This window comes from Kogia breviceps, chromosome 2 (genome assembly GCF_026419965.1).
Source record: "Kogia breviceps isolate mKogBre1 chromosome 2, mKogBre1 haplotype 1, whole genome shotgun sequence".
NCBI classification, from domain to species: domain Eukaryota; kingdom Metazoa; phylum Chordata; class Mammalia; order Artiodactyla; family Physeteridae; genus Kogia; species Kogia breviceps.
The window spans coordinates 128,222,812-128,245,285 of NC_081311.1; the positions used below are offsets into that span (position 1 = coordinate 128,222,812).

The 22,474-nt window shown below is 43.3% G+C and overlaps 1 protein-coding gene across 2 annotated transcripts in view; it reads right to left on the minus strand.

Annotated features, from left to right (window-relative positions):
* Positions 1–22,474, minus strand: part of ACVR1 (activin A receptor type 1) — a 127,831-nt gene that overhangs the window by 23,644 nt on the left and 81,713 nt on the right. For both annotated transcript variants that reach the window (XM_059052013.2, XM_059052014.2), the window contains 4 exons: positions 13,174–13,437; positions 10,819–11,030; positions 6,765–6,864; positions 2,857–3,003 (listed from right to left, as the gene is read on the minus strand). In XM_059052013.2, coding sequence (XP_058907996.1) covers positions 2,857–3,003; positions 6,765–6,864; positions 10,819–11,030; positions 13,174–13,437 — 723 coding nt within the window. The remainder of the gene's footprint in view (positions 1–2,856; positions 3,004–6,764; positions 6,865–10,818; positions 11,031–13,173; positions 13,438–22,474) is intronic.

Sequence of the window (22,474 nt, forward strand, 5' to 3'; positions counted from 1 at the left end):
GAAGGAAGAGCTGAAATCCAAACTAGTCATTGGAAAGATATCATTTGGGCGGGGGGGGATAAACAAGGAGGGCCCAGAATTTTATACGTGTGTGTGTGTGTAATTATGTATTTCGAGGGGGCTAGAGTTAGCAATACTCAAGGGTGGGGGAAATCATGATATGATAGTCAAAACAATCTTTTGATAGAAAAGAAAATGTCACAGAAAACCTTAAAGTCTCTACATCCAAAAAACTGCTAAGGCAGGGAAAGAAGTTTAACTAAAAAAGGTGGTACATTTCTACGAGCTGTCTCAACTAAGAGGACCGACTACACAGTAAAATTAATCCATACAGCTGTAATTATGATGAGGGTAGTAACAAGATCTCATGAATTCACAATTTCCATGGATTATTATGTAATAAGAAGGGGGACAATGTTTTTGCCTTCTGTGATCACACTAAGGGAACCTAACTTCTCTCACATGAATCATACTGCAAAGGTGACTTTCAAATTTCCTGTGTGATCAAATCCAATTTAATCAATATTTACTAAGCACCTACCACATGCAGGGAACTGTCCTCAGGACTGCGTGTGAAAGCAAAAACAATGGAAATAATTCTTGTCCTGGGTGTACAGTGGAGTGGTATCACAGGTCATTTAACTCAAAAGCATGGATAAAGTGACTACTTGCATAGCACGGCAACATCTAGAGTGTTTTGCTCAATGAGCCCATGAGCCCACGAGCCCACGAGAAGACGGGCTGCCTGAACATGCCCTTCCTTCAGTGAGTCTCAGACCCCACGTGCTTCTCAGAGTTCGTGCACCTGCCCGTTAAGAGTACTTCTACTGTTTAAAGATAAGAACTTCTTGTACATCATGACTTTTAACACAGCCAGTGGTTTATCTGTTACCGAACCTCAGTCTGTTCCAGTGTCAGAGGAAAAATTGGGACATTTAAAGGTAATTTTGACTGTAGATGAATTTTCACCTCACACTATGACTCTAGAATCTAAGAAGCAATTCCATGAGCTAACTACCATGTGGTTAAGAGTTAGACCATCCGGTGTGATTCTCAGCTCAATAATTTAACCTGCTGCGTGATGTTAACCTCTCTGCACCTCCATTACCTTATCAGTTACAACCAGGAAAATAAGAATATTTGCCCTCTTATGGTCCTGGTGAAGATTAAATAAGAAAATGTGCATGACACAAAGCAGTGCTTACTGCATAGTAACTAGTCATTGTTGTTAACACACATGCATCTAACTGCAATACAAGGCGGTCACGGTAAGAGTTATATAGGAGGTAAAAAGTGCAGGAGTGCAGAAAAGCCCAAGTAAATCCCTTGCGAGAGTCTGGAAGGGAACTAAGAAGTTTTGATGAAGGAAGGAGTGGGTGGAGGGTGGAATGGGGATAGTGGGTGACCAAGAGCAACATGAATGAAGACACAGACAGCTGAATGTTCAAGGGCATTCCCAAGGAGTGACAAATACTGGAACTGACTGCATGTGGGCATATTTGTACAGGAAGTAGCAGAGTCCTCTTGGGACCCCAAAATAGGGAGTCTGGAATGCCAGGCCCAGAAGTCACAAATGTTGCAAGTGACGTGGGAGTCATCAAAGACACTCTGAGCAGAAGTGTCTCAGCTCCCCAGTGGAAGAGAATTCAGTGTGGCAAGATGGGCTGGAAAGGGGAGACCCATAGCAACGACACAAGTGAGGAGGCCGAGGTGACGGCAAGGGCACAAGGAGGAAGGGAAGGGGAGAAAATGACAACAGCAACTGAGACAAGTCTGAGACAGAACATACCAGCAAACTGTTAGAGCAAAGCTTTGGACAACTGTCAAACCATGATCGGTAGACAACCTGACTCAGGCTTAATACTAAACTGGCAATACTGGAATAGAAATAAATTCTGGCAATGGCCTTCCTATAAGCCAAACCTGATCCCGTAGCCATTACGTGGCCAACACTATCCTATAAAGAGTCCAATGAAGCCACTCCAGGCAGCATTCATCATATATGTATGTATTAGTATAAACACACGTAGAAAAACTTTTCAAAAACGAAGTCAATGGGCTAAAGGAATATTCTAACCCTTTATACTTCCATAGCAGTATTTCAATGGGCTCTTCACATATTTCACAAATGTTTCCAAGCTTTAGTTTCCAAATTAAAATGTATGCTAAATCCTTCTCTAAATCTGGGCTTTAAAAACGATGCCTTGTTTGAAGGAATGTGCATTTAATTACGATATCCCTGGGAGCTATGAATCTCTAGGAAATCGTCCAAAGATCTTTCTTAGTTTGATTCAAGTAATAAATATTCAAAAAGGGTGGGGTAAGCAGAACTACAGAGGAAGCCTTGAAGTGAACAATATGGGGCAATTTTTATTTTTTATTTTTTTATTTTGCGGTACACGGGCCTCTCACTGCTGTGGCCTCTCCTGTTGCGGAGCACAGGCTCCGGACACGCAGGCTCAGCGGCCATGGCTCACGGGCCCAGCTGCTCCGCGGCATGTGGGATCTTCCCGGACCAGCGCACGAACCCGTGTCCCCTGCATCGGCAGGCGGACTCTCAACCACTGCGCCACCAGGGAAGCCCTGGGACAAATTTTTATTATTTACATAACAACCTGCAGAGGATTAGCAATAACGATTTCTTTTCATCATCCAGAGAATCTTCAAACTTAGCTTCTTTGCAGACTTACACAAGAAATTCATGTGAAAAGAAAATTAAACAGCATATAAATGCTGATGGTCCCTATGTCACCATTTAGGAGAGACTTGCGAATTCAGACACACCAAATCTGAGAGGGCAAAGGCAGGCAATTATTTCTTCCTAGAAAAAAACGAGGGGATTATTTTTGTACTTACCTAAAATATTTTCATGCCTCAGCATCACAGTGTTGTACAATTCTGTTTCCCTGAACCACGACTTCTCATCCCGGGAGGAGAAGATCTTCACAGCAACATTCTCCCCTTGCCAACTGCCCCTCCACACCTCACCATACCTGCCTTTCCCTGTGGAAAGCAACACAGAGGTGACATTGGACAGTAGAACAGGACAGGTAGCCAACAAACTTCATGCTAGCTACTCTTAATCCCTCCCATGGAAAAACACAACTCAGGGATATAAATACCACTACTTTTTGCCTGTAAAGACATCCAAAAATAAGGTGGAAACTGCCCCTCCCGGCCACCCTACTGTGCTATCAAATGAAACACTCTCAGAATCTGCATTGGTACAATGAGCTGCTAATTACAAAGTTTACATTTACATTCCTCTGTGAAAAGGTATGAAATGCATATGGTTTGTAAAAGCACATGAAAGTTAGTAAAACTTAGAAAATGGTACAGATTATTAGATTTCAATGTTGATGAAAGCCAAAAAGCATGAATGGGGCTTAACTGAGTAACTTACTTGATTCCTTCCCTTAATAAAGGATCAACATCGGCATTTTCTAAGAGTCCAAATTTGTGAATTTACATTTATATTTTTCACAAAAGAGATCACTGAGTTTGAGATATACATTCTGAAGGATTAACACGCACATGCACACACACACAGAACAATGCTATGTAGGAGATCGACAGACAGCCACTGCCATCCTTAAAGGATTTCTTGGCAGAGGATATTTCAAAAGAGGATTTGCAGGGCTTCCCTGGTGGCACAGTGGTTGAGAATCCACCTGCTGATGCAGGGGATATGGGTTCGTGTCCCTGTCCGGGAAGATCCCACATGCCACGGAGCGCCCGTGAGCCATGGCCTCTGAGCCTGCGCGTCCGGAGCCTGTGCTCCGCAACGGGAGAGTACCCCCCCCCCCCACACACACACACAAAAAAAAGAGGATTTGCAAAGTCTTAAACACACAATCCCAGAACAGTCCCGATTTCTGACACTGGTCATGGGTGTTCGCTTGCAAGACAGTCCCCGTGATGCCACAAGTGGGTGACACTGACAAGACCACTTGGAGAAGACATTTTCAAAAAACGGTGATGAGTTGTGATCTGATCTGAGGAGTTCATGCCCCCTCCTGCAGCCCCAGCACAACTGTCAGCTTGTCAACTACACGCTGCTGCTCCCGTTTTTCTCCTTAATGACAGGCAGGTGATCAGGGAGGTTGGGAGGAGGAGGGAATTACCACGACACTGTGGGGATCAACACGGGCTATGATCAAGGTGAAGACAGACGCGGCACCTAGAAAACAGTGCAGCAGGAGATACGAGTTGCAGGGCAGCGGGGCTTTCTACCAAGGCAAGTGGCTGCTGGGAATCCCAGCTGGTAATAAGCTGCTGCAGCACCACCTATATATACAGGCATGCAGCTCTTTGCTGGAAAACTAAGTCGCTGAGAACCCAAACATGGAGAGAGAAAGCATGTCTGTCCAGGAGATTACGTCTGGACATAATCAAAACATAATCAAAACTGCTCAATCTAGATTCCCTTACAATAAGCAATGTTCCTACTAAATACCAGTGACTAATCCAAAAGAGCGTTAAATGAAGCCAGTAAGTGGTCTTTTGTGGGCCACTGTCAAGTCACAAAAATAGTATTTAGTGCAGGATTAATTTGAATAAAGTCATAGCAATTGCCCAGCATTTGTAGTTTAAGATGAAGGCTAGTGCTGAGATCTACAAAATCGACTGCTACAAAAGAGAACGCTCATCTTTTCCTGCCTTTGGTTCCATTCTGTATGTTTATTTGCCCTTTGTCCTCATATTCTCATTAGGAAGGAGAGAAAAATATCCCAGAGAATTATGGACATTACTATACAGTTGCCTTAAATCCTTTTTTTTAGAGCAAACAGAGATAGATGTCAGCATAAGTAGACAGAATTGAAACAGAAACCTACTTAAATGGTTTTCAAAGGCTGTTAAGTTGTCAAATGCTTTTTGCAAATGCAACCTCATGCATAAGTCCCTGAAAACAGAAGCAGAGCTGCCCAAAAGTCCTGGCCATGGAGACCCAGAAGTGGGGGTCCCTAAAGCACCTGAAATTTGGAGATTCATTGATCACCATCTGTTAACAACGGATCTAGTCCAACTTCTCATGTTTTTCAACCAAAAATGGTAACATATTATCCAAACAGTTCATTACATACATTTTTATTCAAGCCTGTGCTACATGAACACTAACTAGATGCTACTGAAAGGCATGGCTCTTTAGCACTGAACCAATAAAATGCTATAAATGAACATAAACTATTTCAAAAAATGCTGAAGAATATCTGTACAACCGGAAACAGTATGCATTTTTAAAGTGCAGTATTGTTTTGCCCTTTGGACTCTGGGGTCCATCTCTGAGGAGCGGTCATGAGGGCTGCTGCTCTGTGAATGGTGAGTGGCCATGGAACAGGAGGATGGGGGGTAATGTCCCCCTTCACTTCTTACCCCTACCCAGGTACCCTTGTTCATAATCAAATGGGATGTTAGCTGGTACAAGAGGACAACTCTGGTTGTAAGCAGTGAGCACACTGGGGGCTTTTCCATGTTTCGTTTCTCTACTCACAGTCCACCATGGAGGAGAAGCATGAAGTTAGAGTTCAGAAACAGTTGCAGTAGCTACAGACGTAGAGAAAAGGCAACAGGCTCCTGCTGGCCACCTGTGTGCCTGAAGGTGGCAGTCACTTTACTACCTCTGCCCATGACCCCCTTCCACTACTGCATTTGGGGGTGTCCTGGTTTCCGTGAAAACAGGAAGAAAAGTCAGAGGATAGCAGCCAAGTGGTGAAGGCAGCCTATGTTGGCCCATCACCTCCCCAAAAGCAAAAGATGATATGGCAAGGGCTGCAAAGCCAGCCCCCCCAAAACTGGGGAGAACCAGGAGAGTATGGAGATGTTTCCAATCCATTATTGCTACTGTGGCCATCCCTGCATGCCATCTAAAGGAGAAATTAATGAAAACTGTCATGTGACTTGCAAGTGCCCACCTCATAAAACTAAAACTAATAAAAAATCAGAACTTTAAAAAAAAAAAAGCACTTGCACCACCTTCCTAGAGGGCAATCTGGCAATATATAAGACAAGCCATAAAAAGTCACAAATTTTGATCCAGGAACCTCAATTCCTTGAAATTTATTCTGCGTACTCAAAAGAAGCAACGTGTGCAAAACATTCTTCACACAGTATTGTTATCACGCAACAGACAATCACATAATCTTTAAAATACCTGTGATGTGTACAAATACATGGAAATGTGTGTGAGCATAAAACTGAAAACAGGGACAAATTATATACACACTATGATTATATCTCTATACAAATATGTTCCAATATGGGAAAAAATGTGAGAGGCCACAGAGAAATGTACACAGCTCTTGTTCAAATAAAGCAGTTATGAAGGGTAGCTTTGGTACATTTATTTCATTTTTTTTTTTTAAGGCAGGGGAAGAGGGAGGAAGTATAAAATTGCAATAATCAAGTTTACTATCCAAAAGCCGACTTACCTCAGATTCCCCAATGCCTATGGTCAGGAACAGCCATGTTAGTTCATTTTCAAGCATTCCCATTATCCTGAAGGGTCTACTTAAAACTGAAATCTTTTGACTGGGCACTCTGTATCCTGCCTAGTGGATACTAGTGGATACTAGTTCTTTGACAAGAAATTCACCACGTTCGAGTGCTCCAACACAAGTCACAGATTAGAGGCGTACTACCACATGGCTACCTCACATCTCCTGACATTTAACAGGCAAGAGGCAACATGAAGCAGATTTTCCAAGGTCCATCCTACTTCTAGAACCATAGCACATAACCCGCAAAGAAAGGGAAAAAAGAATTACCAACACACTCCAGCAGTGTGATCTGACGGGCTACTGTTCTTTGTACCAGAAAAGGAAGACCAGAGCCGCTTCCCGACGTACACGAATGATCCAATAAATCCTGTGGTTCAAAACAAGGAGAAAGAGAAAGTATTGAGGAACTGCTCCCAGGTTAAGAGTATGAGCGTGCACATGGGTGTAACTGGCATGGAGGCAGTGGTCCTGGACACATGGCCTGTTCGTGTGCATGGAAAGCCCCACTGGAGGAAGAACTGGTTTTATTTCTTAGGAAAACCAGAAGCTAGCCCTTTGCCTAATATGGGATAGGTTTTCCTGAGGGATGAGTAGTCCTTTCTTGTATCCAGAGTTTTAGAAGAAAATATATAAAGAAAGAAGCTGAGTGGACAAAGTCAAAGATGTAAATTAAAAAGTTCAGGGCTTCCCTGGTGGCGCAGTGGTTGAGAGTCCGCCTGCCGATGCAGGGCAAACAGGGTCGTGCCCCGGTCCGGGAGGATCCCACGTGCCGTGGAGCGGCTGGGCCCGTGAGCCATGGCCACTGCACCTGCATGTCTGGAGGCTGTGCTCCACAACGGGAGAGGCCACAGCAGTGAGAGGCCCGCGTACCGCAAAAAAAAAATAAAATAAAATAAAAAAATAAAAAGTCCAACATGCAGGGCTGAGCCCAAGGGGAAACAGTAGCTAAAAGAGCAAGTGGAGCAAAAATCAAAGGCCTTCAAGTCCAAGAGCTGAGCAAAATTGACCACATTCGGCCCTGCTCAGAATACTTATCAAAGGATGCACTTTAGCTGACATGCCAAGGAACTCTAATAAGGAACAAACAAATTAGGAATAAGAACCAAATGACTCTAATGTTGTTGGTCTTGTAAAGACTCCAATGACCATCTGAGTCCTCAGACTGGTACACTCAAGCAGAGAGGGCTACCTGGATGGAGGTTACTAGGTAGGTGGGGAACAAGAGTCACAAAATTAACACCTCTATGTCATTTCTCTTTTTTGTTAACAGTTGTCTACTTTAAAAAAAAAAAATTTTTTTTTAATTGAAAGACTCTTTAAATTCTATAGTGCTTTACAATTTTCAAAACTTTCTCACGGGGGCTTCCCTGGTGACACAGTGGTTGGGAGTTTGCCTGCATCACGGGTTCGTGCCCCAGTCCGGGAGGATCCCACATGCCGCGGAGCGGCTGGGCCCGTGAGCCACGGCCGCTGAGCCTGCGCATCCGGAGCCTGTGCCCCGCAACCGGAGAGGCCACAACAGTGAGAGGCCCGCGTACCGCAAAAAAAAAAAAAAAAAAAAAAAGTATCTAACACATGATTTCATATACTGTATGTCATTCTCGATGTCAGTTACCCACAAAGCAGAGAGAAAAAATATGAATTTCATTGAAACATAAAACCATGCCCCAAATCTACTTCTAAAAATGAACACACTGCAAAAAAGATTCCCAATTAGTTCATTCATAAATTTTCCCTTCTTACTCTCAGTGTAAGCCAAGAAGCAGAAGCATTTTTGAATCAGGAATGGATTATCTATAATAAACAATATTGTGCCCATGGTGATTGTGGGAAGGTTGCAGTAATGTTGATCTAATACTCCCCAAAGCTGTCCTTTCCCAAACATTTTAGCTGGCCTGTTACATTAATACATTGCCTTGTTTGAGTTTCACTGTCTTTTACTTACTCTGAGCACCACTGTGAAGTACTGTTGATCAGCAAAATTACCAAAATCTGAACATCTAAAGGAAGAAATTTAGAATCCTTAAAAGCCGCAAAATGGATATTCAACAAGAAACTGAATGTAGATGAAGTAGAGTTTCACATCTCCCTATCTCTTTTGCTGTTCATTTTTCTCTTTATTCATTCAATTTTTTTGAGAGAATAATTCTGAAATTACTATAAAACTAATGTGTTGTTTTTTCATAATGTACAATCCTGGTTCTAAACCGAGTTCATAGACTTCAGGGTGGGTGGAATCGACCAAAGACTAACAAACATCTACTTCAACTCTTGGATCCCAAGACTTCTTTTTCAGTGTAGGAGAGCTGTTTAGTAAGGTACACATTGCTGAGTCATATAAATGAGAATATCAGTTAAATAAGCAAGTATGTAGACCAAGAATGACAACTTGTTTTTAAACAGTGTTGTTTACTGTGTCATTATATCGTGATATACTGTCGTCTAAAACGGTTGAGTTGAGAAGACTATTTTAGCATATTTGAAAGCATTCTGCTTTCAAAATTATAGAAGCCATTTAAATAATAATTTGCACTAGAGATTCCTATCAGTGCCCAATGTGATTAGTTATGTTAGCAGTTCTGAGGAACAAAGTTCTGACTACTGCTAAAGTTTTGTCAAGATTCAGCCTTGTATCATCCTTGCTCCTAACTCAATGAATTCATTTAATTTGCCTTAAAACTTGAAACAAACTTCTAGGTACACTTGTAAAGAAAAACTATATTTTTCTACTTTTTGAATGAAATGTCCTTATCTCCTCTTTTCCCAGTTTCACCGTAGCACAATTAAATAGGTAGGTAAGAGGAAGATAAACAAGGTTCCTTCCCCTTTTTTTTCATACAAAAAAGTACACTTGACTGTGGTCCAGTGATGGGGAAGGCAGTAGGATGGGATATTTCCCAGCCTGTATCAGCCACCATCAAATGTTTTAATAACTCGCCAAGGGTAGTAGTCCAGGTGTAGCACCTGAGCTACAAAGACTGGTGAGGGCAAGTCTTCTCCAGCAAAAAGGCTTAACTGCAGAACTCCCAGACACTTTTAAGTTTGTCGTCTAGCAGAACAAGACTTAATACAGATGATCTTACATGATGGCATCAAATAACACTGAATCACATTAAAAGCTACCACCTTGACCGTCTTTCAATTCATCAGTCAATGACAAGGAGAGTCTCAATTTAGTACTGGCATGACATTAACATCTTTCTAACACAAATCTTCACCTTTTTTAAAGGGGGCATCCTACTCAGCACAGTACCCCCTGTAGGATGTTATTATAATCTTTTCCTATTGGCACTTGATGGTAACCTATTCAACAGCATGCAATCCGTTTTCTCACTTAAAGTTTAAAGGTGCTTTAAAATTAACACTTGACAGACGATTTTAAAAAGTGAAAAAAGGAAGACAGTCGCTTTTCAATGTGATTTCATCATATTAAAATGTGCAAAAGAATAACTTTAAAACATACAAATACAATGGTTCCAAACCCTGTGCTAGGGTAGCTGCTAGCCACACGTTGACACTGAGACAATGAAATGTGGCTGATCTGAACTGATATGTGCTGTACGTATAAAATACACAGATTTTGAAATTTTAGTTTAAAAAAAAAGATGCAAAATATCTAATTAATAATTCTTTAATTATATGTTGAAATGATAATAATTATATATGTTAAGTATATTCTTAAAATATCACCTGTGAAGTTTTTTTTAACTTTTTTTAAGATGGCTACTAGAACATTTTAAATCACAGATGTGCCGCACGTATTGCTATCGGACAGCACTCGTTTAACCAAATGAGCGCAGTCCACAAGGGGGCGGCACAGGAGCACGAAAAATTTAATCGCTGCTTTTTTGGATGTCGGGTTTTAAAAGTCTTAAATTACAGGGCGCTGAAATAATCTAGAAGGGAAAGTGATTTTTAATATTAAGCAAAAGGTGCTTTTTTTGAAAGCACTTTTACTGCTAAAAATAGAGTAACTGAGTACCATAAATTCCAAGCCCTCCCCCAGCATCAAAATTATAGGCAACCATTGTCTGTCCCTGTCCCCTTACTCCCAAAAGAAAAATAACTACCAAGGATCGACTAAAATAAATCCACTCCTTCATTTAATGTAAATGTCTATCTAAAATAAATGTTCTCATGTAAGGGAGACTAAACTCACATAGGGGTGCCGGCATATACTTGCTGAAGACATAAATGACCAGTAGCATGTGTGCACTCACTGTCCAGTCACCAGTTACTGGTTAGCATTTCGTGCTTGAAATAAGAAAGCATCTTCAGCCATCTTTGTTATGCTTGGGGTCCCCTGGGGCCACACACTCACTGCTAACGTGCTGTCTCCGACATTGGTGGTGATGAGCCCTTCGATGGTGCCATACTCCACATCTCTGGGGTTGAGGCGTTCTTGGTTGCGCCTTTTAAATTTTCGGAGAGCAACTCCCAGCAGGCAGGCTAGAAGGCAGACTGCAAACACTACAGACAAAATGATGAGGCCAACCTCCAAGTGGAAATTCTGTGTTCCAGGAAAGGATTTCCCTGGAGATGGGAGAGAGATCATTGTTTACTTATTATTAAGCATAACCAATGCCTAACAAGTAGCTCGCTCCCGATCCTGACCACACAGTCTCACAAGTCACAAAGTGTTGAAACTAAGACTTCCTAATACCTGGCCAACGGCCCAGTCATTCAACCATTATTCATTTAGACACAATAGGAGTTTGAAAAAATTCCACTGAGAACCAATTTATTAATGCATCTATGTGAAATGTGTTTTTAAAATATAAAGTACTATACAAATCTCTGATACTATCCTTATTAACCTGGATTTGATCTGTAAGGATGTTTTACCAACAAGCCCTTACAGACACTATGCTGTAATATTCCTATGAGAAAGTGCTATCTGAGTTAAGATCTCTGTGGTCTCTCTCTTCAACGAATCTTGGATGTCTACTGCTCAATTCTCATTGCTATTTTTACATCATGATTTCTGCCTAGGAACCTATTCATTCACCTGTTCTCTAACTCGCTTATTCGACATTCATTCACTCACTCAAAACGTTCTATCATTGACTCACTCACTCACCTAATCACTCATTCACTCTCTGGCTCAGACATTATTACCCATTCAAACATTTGTGCAATTCACTCGAATACTCACATGTCACTCGAGCAAATATTCACTTTGCCTTGTGAGTTAAATCAAAGTTTCTCAGTTGCATAGTGAAGGTCCATAATTAAAAGATCCCAAGGCAATAATCACCTCTGAATTTCAGAGCCTTTCCTGACATCACGTCACCAAGCCCTGTTCTTCCCCACGTATGCCTTACTCTTTCCACGTCCCTGGCCTCTTCAGCCATACAATCTCAAGCAGAACTTCCTTTATAAATTTCCTTTAACTTTCCAAATCCAAATTAATCAACAACTTGGCACATGTCACTTGTATGATAAAGTGTAAAGCTAATTATGTACAGCATTAAATTATGAATATTGTGCCTCCCTAATTAAATCAGAAATTCCTTAAGTAAAGAAAATAAATTCTGTGTTACAACTCTAATCTGGCAGAGTGTTCTGTAGATTTGAAACTTTTCATAATGCAGATATAATATTTGCATGAATGCAGACATTTCTTCATGGTCCATCCACTATTAATAACAATTTAATTCACAGGGTTTAAGAACTTATCCCATCAAGTACCCTTTTAGGTTTAACCATTAAATACTTGACCGCACTTATAAAAACATCTTTTTATTAAAAACTCTCTTTATTATTGAACCCTATTTGCTTATCAGACTTTTAACCTTTTCTATATGCCTTAAGGTCCTCACCATAACTTCAAAAATTATGAATTACGTAACATGATCTTGTATCAGTTTTTTTACATTTTTCTGTCTCCTCCCTTTCTGGCTGACATTTCTGGCCGCGGATACTATTAGTAGCCTCTCCTACCGTTTATTTCTCCTTTTGTGAGTGCAAAACTGGTTAAGTATGTCTATTAAAAATATACTATATATTAAGAAGAGTAAATTTGGCTTGGACTGAGTCTACAAAGACCAAGGTACACTCAGGTTTGTAGGGACTCTGAGATAGCAATTTAGGGCTCATTTTATGAGGAAACAGTTTCAGAGGAGGACTGAAATCCATATCGACTATAATACGGAGAAGATTCCACATAAACTACAAGGTTGATGTGAAATCTCACCAGCTTCAAGTTTCGGTGATAGATTGCTGGGCATCAGATACAGGTTGTCTCCTTCCTCGTAAAGAAGGAAAGGTATTCCACTCAGACATCAGAGTCTTATGTTCCACTTGGCTCCCTACACACTCAACATAGAGATGAGCATTTACGAAGAAGAACTGTTTCAGAAATTATGACATCATAGCTCCTTTCAGAAAAGGATGTCAGGAGCTATTCACCTGCTCATGACCACCAAGAGAGATCTGGTCAGCCAAGCCATCCCCAAGGCAGACATCACCTTGCTCACTTTCCCAAAAACATCCATCCTCCTTGTAGATTCCAAAAGTCCACGCCTTTCTCCTCCTCACCAGAGGGACTTCCCTTGTCACCCACTGCTGGAAGAGCAGGAGGAAAGCCTGTGGCTACTTACATCTTTAACCCACACAGAATCAGGACAATACTAACAAAAACCCTTGATCTAGAAATAGAAAAGTCCATGGGAACCTTTAGTGGGAAGCTGGGCTGTGATGTTCCTGTTACACCAGTCGCCTTGGCAGCATTCCACAGCTTGGCCAGGTGACGGCGGGGTCTTACAGGTCATCTTCCCCTGCTCATAGACCTGGAAGCAGCCTTTCTGGTAGACGTGGAAGCCATCGTTTATGCTCAGCGAGGAAAAGCACTGCTGGCCTTCACAGTGGTCCTCATTTCCACAGGAGAGGCCTTCACACACACACATGTAAAGTTTGGGGTTAACCTTGGGCTTCTCATCTGCAAAGGGAAGAGAGGAAGGAAAACAAAAAAATCACTGCATGGGCTTCCCTGGTGGCGCAGTGGTTGAGAGTCCGCCTGCCGATGCAGGGGACACGGGTTCGTGCCCCGGTCCGGGAAGATCCCACATGCCGCGGAGCGGCTGGGCCCGTGAGCCACGGCCGCTGAGCCTGCGCGTCCGGGGCCTGTGCTCCGCAACGGGAGAGGCCACAACAGTGAGAGGCCCGCGTATGGCAAAAAAAAAAAAAAAAAAAAAATCACTGCATGGGTTTTAACCCCATTGGGGGAACAACACAGTCTCTCCAAGACCATTACAAACATGTTAACCAAAGTCAGGTGAAGTATCACCACTGGCCATGATTTCCATATTTCTGTTATCTTGTAACTCTCAGCTGACCAACCACCAAATAATAATCACTTCTCAAGATATGAATGTGTTTATATAAGCTGGGTACTCTTTTATATCCTATACTAGACCAAAGAATGATTATCATCTGTCCACAGGTTTCTGAAAATGAACTTCTCCCACTGTGGTTTTCATGGTATCTTTGGTCTGATGGGCTCTCACATACCGATTCTTGAACCAAAATAAAATGTTTTACCAGAACATTTTTTGTGTGTTTTATTTTGTGTTTTAAAAAAAGGCTCCTAAATATATGGCATCTGTTAATACCAGCTCCCGTTAGCTCCACACGAACCTCCATCAACCACTAATACAGGACTGCTGACATTGCTGCTGTCACCTGTCTGCTTCAGAAATACATCAGTATAGTAAGAGTTCACAAGGATGCACGGTCTATACTTACATATCCATATTATCAATATTGTCAGCTAAATGTCTACATTAATTTTTCAGTAGTGCAACACTGAAGTTTTTACATTAATTAAGAGACTAAACACTGCTTAAACATTTTCAACTGGCAGAAAAAAGTTGGCCCCAATTATTGAGGATGAGGGCACAAAAAGACAAAGGGAATAAAACAATGTTTGAACAGTAAGGTAACAAGTGGAACCAAAGGAAGAGCCCACACAGGTGGGTCCAAGGTGCAAGATGGAATCTTACAGTAAATCACACCGAACCAGACCTCCTAATTGTCTCTTTCTGAAAACACTCATTTACAGTTTCATCTTTCAAATCACTCTTTCTTTTCCCCTCTTTTGTTAGAATAATTAGTTCAGACTTGCTGGTCCCAACAGTTTCCACCAGTGGGGAAGGAAAGTGAAGACAGAATGTAAACAGCCAAGTCCTAGAGGCCACAGATTAGCTTGATGAGACCACTTTCACCAAAGCACTGTTCGTATAAAGAGAGTCAGCTTTCAAAACTCCCTCCGAAGGTCTACAGCACAGACAGGCTGCCTTCTAATCCCTGAACCCTCTGTAGCAGGTCTGTGAGAGAACTGCTTCTTTCTTAAAATAACAGGTTGGATGGCTGTGCTTTCAAGAGGAGACCTTAAGGTAAGGTCTTTGAAAATGTCAAGTTCATTTACACAGATTTGTGTGGGTGTGTGTAGAGGTGTGGGTTATCTCAGAAAGAGAAAAAGCATTCTTCACCTTTCTTCTTCCCTCTTCAAAGGAGTGAAAAATAGTTCACTGCCCACTGTAATGTGGATGCCTTGTCCCACAGAATAAGGGCATGCAGACACGCAGACACAAGCCTTCTATTTATAATTGACTTGCTAGGTCTTCTGAAAACCACCAGGGGCTCATCCAAGAGCAAAGACATGCCCGAAAGCAGAAAATCCAAAATAGCCACTGACAGTGTTATGTATGTCACCAGACTCACCCCCGAGGATCAAGAGCCCGCAGACATTTTTAATGAGCAATAACTTTAATGAGCCAAGGGGCAGTCTTTACTTCTCCCTGCCTAGAGAAATCCTAGAGAAATTCCAGCACCAATCTATTTCTATGAGGATGAGAAACATATATATCTGTTGACATAATCCAGCAAAAAGTTTACACTTGCCAAAAGCAAGTTGAAAGATAATATTTCTAGGGAGTCTAGACATGCTTGCCACTCTCAAATGGCACAAAGCTGGGCTGAGAGTTGCCAACTATTCTGCCCAACAGGTGATGATTCTTTGGAGGGAAATGGATGGGTGGGGTGAGGGGCAGAGTTAGTGGTGTCATACTGATTGGGGATCACAGCAGAGAATTTAAAAGACTATATTCAAAAACTGGGCAATAAAGCAATCTATGTAAATTTGAAACACAAACATGTATTTCAAAACCCTAAATCATTTTTAAAGGTCATTGATATCCAAAAATACATAATTAACACATTAAGGAGGTTGTACCTATTGATGCTGGGTTGGGGAGGTGAGGTTAGTATTAGGATGAAAGGGTGAAGTGAGAATAATATAGGAGAGGAGCAGATCACAGGCTGATAATGAATTGAGGAGTATGAATCATTCACTTGCTGCACCTACGGTCCCCCAGCAACAACAGCAAACAATAACTGTAGACCATACAGGATTCACTCATCACTGATCCTATGGGAATGGATGGTCCAGGGTACCAAAGAATTAATGACACTCTGTGGTTCAAATAAAAAATTGTCAATTAAAAAAAAAAAACAATAATAATTTCTCTGCTGTGCCCTCAGAGTGAACTCTGCTCTTAAAGTTCCAGCCCAAACTGAACTCTAGGTGCACAGGTGCAAGAGGCCTACTGCCTTTCCAAGGTCTCTAGCTTTTGAAAGGACGTGGGGACTGTCTGACAGATGTTTAAACTGTAGCCTAGGGGCTTCCCTGGTGGCGCAGTGGTTGAGAATCTGCCTGCCAATGCAGGGGACACGGGTTCGGGCCCTGGTCTGGGAAGATCCCACATGCTGCGGAGCAACTGGGCCCGTGAGCCACAACTACTGAGCCTGCGCGTCTGGAGCCTGTGTTCTGCAACAAGAGAGGCTGCGATAGTGAGAGGCCCGCGCACCGCGATGAAGAGTGGCCCCCTCTTGCCACAACTAGAGAAAGCCCTCGCACAGAAACAAAGACCCAACACAGCCCTAAATAAATAAATAAATAAATAAATATATGTATAAACTGTAGCCTAGAGAATTTTGCCAGAGTTGAGCAGCCTCAAGTAAATACCATCTTTAGTAAGATTCATCCCACTACAGGCAACTCTGCAGTGCATCCAGGCATAATGAGGTATAGATCTTAATCAGACCTTATCCTGTGGGGTCATAAACTAAGTCAAAAACCAAGGTTTTCATATCTTCCCCACCACAATCAGGAAAAAGGGAAAAAGAGGAAGAAAGACAGCTCAGTAATATGTAATAATTAACTCAATCCCTGCTACGGAGGGACCGTAAGCCCAGTTCAGCAGTTAGCAAATGGGAAAGTACAAAACCTTCAACAACTTCGCTTCCTATTTTGCTTTTCACCGACATTTAATCTTCTTAATGTGTATATTCCCATAGAATTAATTAGCAGAGTCCTTCGTGAATCAATTCTTTTATATACGGCCAGATATAAATGAAGACCCTAAATTCACGAGAATGACCCCATACACCCATGCACATGTGCGCACATACACACACACTTCAGTTAAACCCCCACTTTGGCAATTTCATCCGACTGAGTGGATTAGTCGAAGAGATGCCAAAAGGATTTTCTGAGCTAGGATTACTAATTCAACAAAGCAGGTTAAAAGCAAGGTAGTAACATTTTCAGATCTTAACATCCACAAGTCTAAGGAACACGGCAGGACCCCCAAATGCCTATGACTCACTGTTTTGGTCTTGTTAAAATTTAGGAATAACAATAACATGTGTGGGCCTGTGATATCTTACTTGGGGTAGTCTGGTGGGTCGAGGAGGTATGAGAATTATCACAAAGCTTTTTTAGGGCCCCAAGCAAGGGTCTGCGGACCTCTAATCTCTCAGACCAGGATATAAATACTCTACACATCAGGGAACACCGAGGAAGGATAATCACCTTCTGTGACTGATTTTCAACAGTCCAGCCAGGAAGCACCACATCTGATATGAAGCATTTTACACTTGCCTGTGCTAATAACTAGGAAGTGCCCTGGCAGAAGGCAGCCAGTCTATGCTACCTAATTGACACTCATTTAAATAATGCAGTAATTGAAACGTCAAGCCAGAGGTATTCCCTGTGTGCGGAGCTCACCCACACTGTCCGTTCTAAAGGCACCTCCCGGCATTACTCAGTGTCACGGCTGGCACCCTGTGCCCTCTGTAGCCCCAGAACCAGGCCCGTGTGAACACACAGACCGGTCTGGCTGGGAGCAGCAGGGAGTCCTCGGCACCACCTGGAAGGAGCCAGGGCTGGCTCCGCAACCAGAGGTACAGGCTCGGAATCCCAGGGGTTCACCGCAGCCAAAACTTTCTAAAGATTTTTCTTGTTCTGGGCGATACTCACGCTCACCATCTGGACACACCTACTCTCACAGCCTAATCCTAAACTGGCAGAGGAAGAGGCAGAGCAAAGAGCATCGAGGACTTTTTAAGACTGTCCACAGTCTGGGATAATCTCGTGCCTCGTAGTAAGTGTACCCACATTTATGTCTTAAGTGGAACTGGAGCAATCTGGGCACAAGCTACAAACGGCTCTCCGTGCTCTCCCACCCACCTGCCCACTCATGCACTCCAGAATACTCTAAGGCATTTAAACTGATTATCATTCTAAATGGTGAACAAAACCCCATGTTTCCCACTAAAGTCCTTGACAGAAAAGACAAATGAGAAAATGGTCCAAGTCAACCAGCCTGTAGCCGTGATCCCAGGAGTCAGCAAAAGAAACAGGCTGAATCTGTTGTAGGCTCAACTCAAAGCAGCACAAATAATAGGCAGTTATTAGACTACTGCTATAAAAGTCCAATAGCTCAGAACTTTACAGGCTAAAAAAGGAACCCCAAACATCCCTGGACTCTTTCCAACAGTATAAACGATTCATTCATTTGAAATGACAGCTTATATTAGGCTCATAGATACGGGAGTCCTTCCATCAGCTCCTAATCCGAGAGTGCAGTGTGGCACCCCTCCAGAATCTGAAAGCATTTGAGATCTCTGGCATTAAACAAAGGCTTACGGAAGGATTTTGCAATGCCAGGTATCACTGCCAGCAAGCCTGCTCCTAAGACGGAAACACAAAGGTCTGTCCGGAATGCCTAGTGAAGGGCATTTGATGGCCTGGCAAGAAGGCAGGCTGTACTCCCAGAAATAAAAGACACCCAAGTACCTAAATGCTCTCATTATAATAAAACATCCACTTAGAGAAACCAAATCATATATTTTTTTTTTCCTGATCAGAGAAATTGATACTTGGTAAAGCTGTAAAAGCCAAGAAGCAAATATGTTCCAGGAGTTAAGAGAGAGAATAGAGGCACTTGAATAGGATCACATACAAATTAGAATAATGACAACAAGAAATGATGGTAGGGTTTCCACAATTTTGAACTCATCATGCCTCCACTCCAAATGTGTTCTTCCTCCAGTGTTCCCTCACTGAGCTGACCAGACTCACCCCCACTCAGATTAACAAGCTTGATTCCATGACCCTAAAAAAGGAGATGCAGGGAATTCCCTGACAGTCCAGTGGTTAGGACTCGGTGCCTTCACTGCCGTGGCCCGGGTTCAATCCCTGGTCAGGGAAGTAAGATCCCTCAAGCTGCACAAACTGCCCAAAAAAAAAAAAAGGAGGAGACACAGTGGTCACCCCGGCCTACAAAAGCCCTGTTTGACCTGCTTTCTGCCTCTTCAGCTTCCCCTCAGATCCCCTCAGTTCTGAGAAGGGCTCCTCCTGCTTCAGGAGCTCAGGTCTGTTAGGTGTGCAATTCCCTCCACGTGGGATGCTCGGCTCCCTCCCTGCCGACGCCCCCATCCACCCAGTGTGTGCCCGTCTTCTCCTCAGATCTCACCTCACCTGTTACCTCCTCAGAGAAGCCTTTGTTCACACACCCAAATGTAAAGCAGGAGCCACCTGTCTACACTCACATACGTGTGTCTGCATGGCTGCTGACCATCCAAGTCTCCCCTGCAGACCGTGAGCCCCATGAGGGAAGGAATTGAGCCTGCTTTGCTCACTGTTACGCTGTCCACAGCTGCCTCAGCACTTGGCAGGAGGACAAGCCTGATGAACGTTTGTTTCAGAATGAATTTTCTCTTCACAGACAGGATTTAGAGGTGGGAAGAGACATGATGCTGGTTTTCAGAGAAGACTGAGCCTATAAAGTCTTTAAATGTCAGCAGAGATCTTCAGGCAAGGCTTAGTCACCGAGCCAGCGTGTCTGTGCAAACCCCTTCTCCCTACAGGAGCTCGCCACAGCGTCACACCTGCTCACCTCCTCGGGCTTGCAAGTGTGGAAAATTAGTACTTTCTGTGGTGTGGTAGGTTTTGTGTTTGCTTGTTTGTGTGTTGGAGGAAAGAGGTAAAATGCAAGAGTTCCAAAAACAAGGCATAATTTAATACATCAATAGAACAGCAAGGCTTTTATGGGAGGTCCTTCCTTGGATGACTGATTGAGGACTTTTGGCTACTATGATGCTACGGTGATGAGGATGACACAACACAACGAGCACCTTGGCTTCAGCCAGTTTAGGGAGGTCCTGCAGGACTTGCCTACTCAGCAGGGAAAAAGATGCCCCTGGTCTCTGCTGCCCTTTTTCTCCTATCAGTGAAAACAATAGCATTTTCAGCAGGGAGTGAGGAAGAGTGAATTACATCATTTTCCCCTTCTTGCTTTGCTGAAGGTGATAAGGATTCCTAAGTCACCCTGCATTTGAACTGCTGAAGCTGAGAGGGGGAAGAAAAAAAAAAAGAATTCCATCTGTTTATTTTGTGGCTGGGCTGACTCCTGGTCTCTGAAATAATCCATGTAAGTTAAGCCTATTGCAGCAGTCTCACCTTCTATTTCAAAGCCGAAAACTCAGTCTGTGTTTAAATGACTAACAAGTTAAAGAGCACTGTGGGGTATGACCTAAGATGATACTGGTCTGTCTCTTCCATGCTTTTTACGATTCCCTGAACACAGCAAAGACTTAGCTTTAACACGTATGCCATGTCTGTGAAGCGACTCCTTCATAAGGGGGGAAATAATGACCCCTTTCTTCATTTTGTCTTCAAACTTCTTGAATCGTCGCTTCAGAGGAACAGATGATTACGAGGCCTAATGAAAAGCACCCCACCGCAGCCCACCCCACACAGTACTGACCATTCTTGCATCTGAGTGAAGCTCTGCTTGTTGGGAGAGTAACAGAGAGGACTACAGACTGAAGAAGGGGAAAAAAGCTGAGGAATTATAAACATTTCAGAGAGGTCATTCCTTGTTCAGATTCAGGAGAGCCAGTGATGTGGTACCATCTATAGCACGTCTTGGGCTAGAAGCTCCGATCACAGTGTGGGAAAAGGTGTTCCTGACTCTTTCTGGTTGTCTCCCCCTCCTCCTGGGATATCTGGGGAGTGCACGGCCCCTCCAGCAAGGCTTTCCTACCCAGGCTCTACACTGAAAATTCTGGTTTTGCAGGACACCCTAAACGAGGGCTCCACACGGGAACGGACAGCAGAGCAGGCCCAGCTCCCACTTCGGTTTCTCCTCCACTGCCCTACACGACCTCTTCCGCTGGGAATCAGGGACAGAACCTCCAAGGCTGCCAACCTTTGCTCTGCTTACCATCCGCCAGCCGCCACCACATCCCCACACCCTTTCCGGAAGCTTTCAAATCACAGAGATAAACCCTTCAAAAGATGGGCACGGCTCCAATTTGTTAACGACAGTCTTAGAATGCCAGCCTCTAGGCATCGTGGCACCCAGAGCTAAAGGCGAAAATGTCTAGAATTAGTTAAATTCAGCTAAATTCTTCCTCTCTAGCTCCCTACCCTATGCCCACCCCAGAGAAAAGCACAGAGGGAGCAAGGTAATTTCTAGGCTATTTTCTTTCCAGCCCAAATGAAGCCAAAGAGATCAAGATATCCAAGGGTGAAAAACTGGGGCAGAGCCCAAGCCTCTGATATTGCTGCTTCCCTATCTCCCAATTTCCCAGTCATGTCCCAAAGCCGCACCAGGTCCAGATCTCCATGAAAGGTCAAAGAAAGAAGGAATCCCATGTCTTCAGTCCCATGAATACATGCCTTGTGCATCTGTATTCCAGCCTTTACAACCTGATCTTTGTCTTGCCCTTCTTCTTTACCCCATCAGTCTAATTAATATGGTTCACAAGAATTCATTAACTCCCAAATTCAACACGCTTAAGATTGGCTTCCTCATCAGAGACTAAAGATCCTACAGTCACCATAAGACAGTTGAGTGTAGGTCATTTTGAACTTATTCTTTTTCACCCCGGAGCCTACAGAAAGGCCCCAGGTGCCTACACTCAAGGTAGAAACAGAAAGCCTTTCTTCAGAATGCTGTGAACCATAATTGGCTTTTTAGGGCTTCCCTGGTGGCGCAGTGGTTGAGAGTCCGCCTGCTGATGCAGGGGACACGGGTTCGTGCCCCGGTCCGGGAAGATCCCACATGCCACAGAGCAGCTGGGCCCATGGGCCGTGGCCAGTGGGCCTGCGCGTCCGGAGCCTCTGCTCCGCAACGGGAGAGGCCACAGAGTGAGAGGCCCGCGTACCACAAAAAAAAAAAAAAAAAAAAAAAAAAAAAAAACAGAATTGGCTTTTTAAACACACATGCCTTCCCCCCACACCCTAGTCTCTGTGGCACAGCACACCATTCCCAGCTTCCACAATAATCTTGGACCTTGGCAGAAGAAAGGCAGCTAAATCTGAGATGTGTCACGAGGCCACTGGCTGAGGAGCAAGAATATCTAAACACAAACCAAGGCGAGAGCAACAGGCCAGAGTTTCCACAGACTCCCTTTTGGCTCCTGTGGCTGTAGAGCACTGACGGCCTAAAGATAACCCAAGACTCTAAGAAGGGTCACTTTTAAATAGTAGCTTGAGTACCACCAGTCATTTCAGAAGTATTTCCTTCCAGAGCCTGCTTCCATCCACATCGGCGTGCCAAGTCTGCCCAATGATGGCAAGCCCGCAGCAGAGATGAAAGCCCGGAAGGACATGGAAAGGGTCC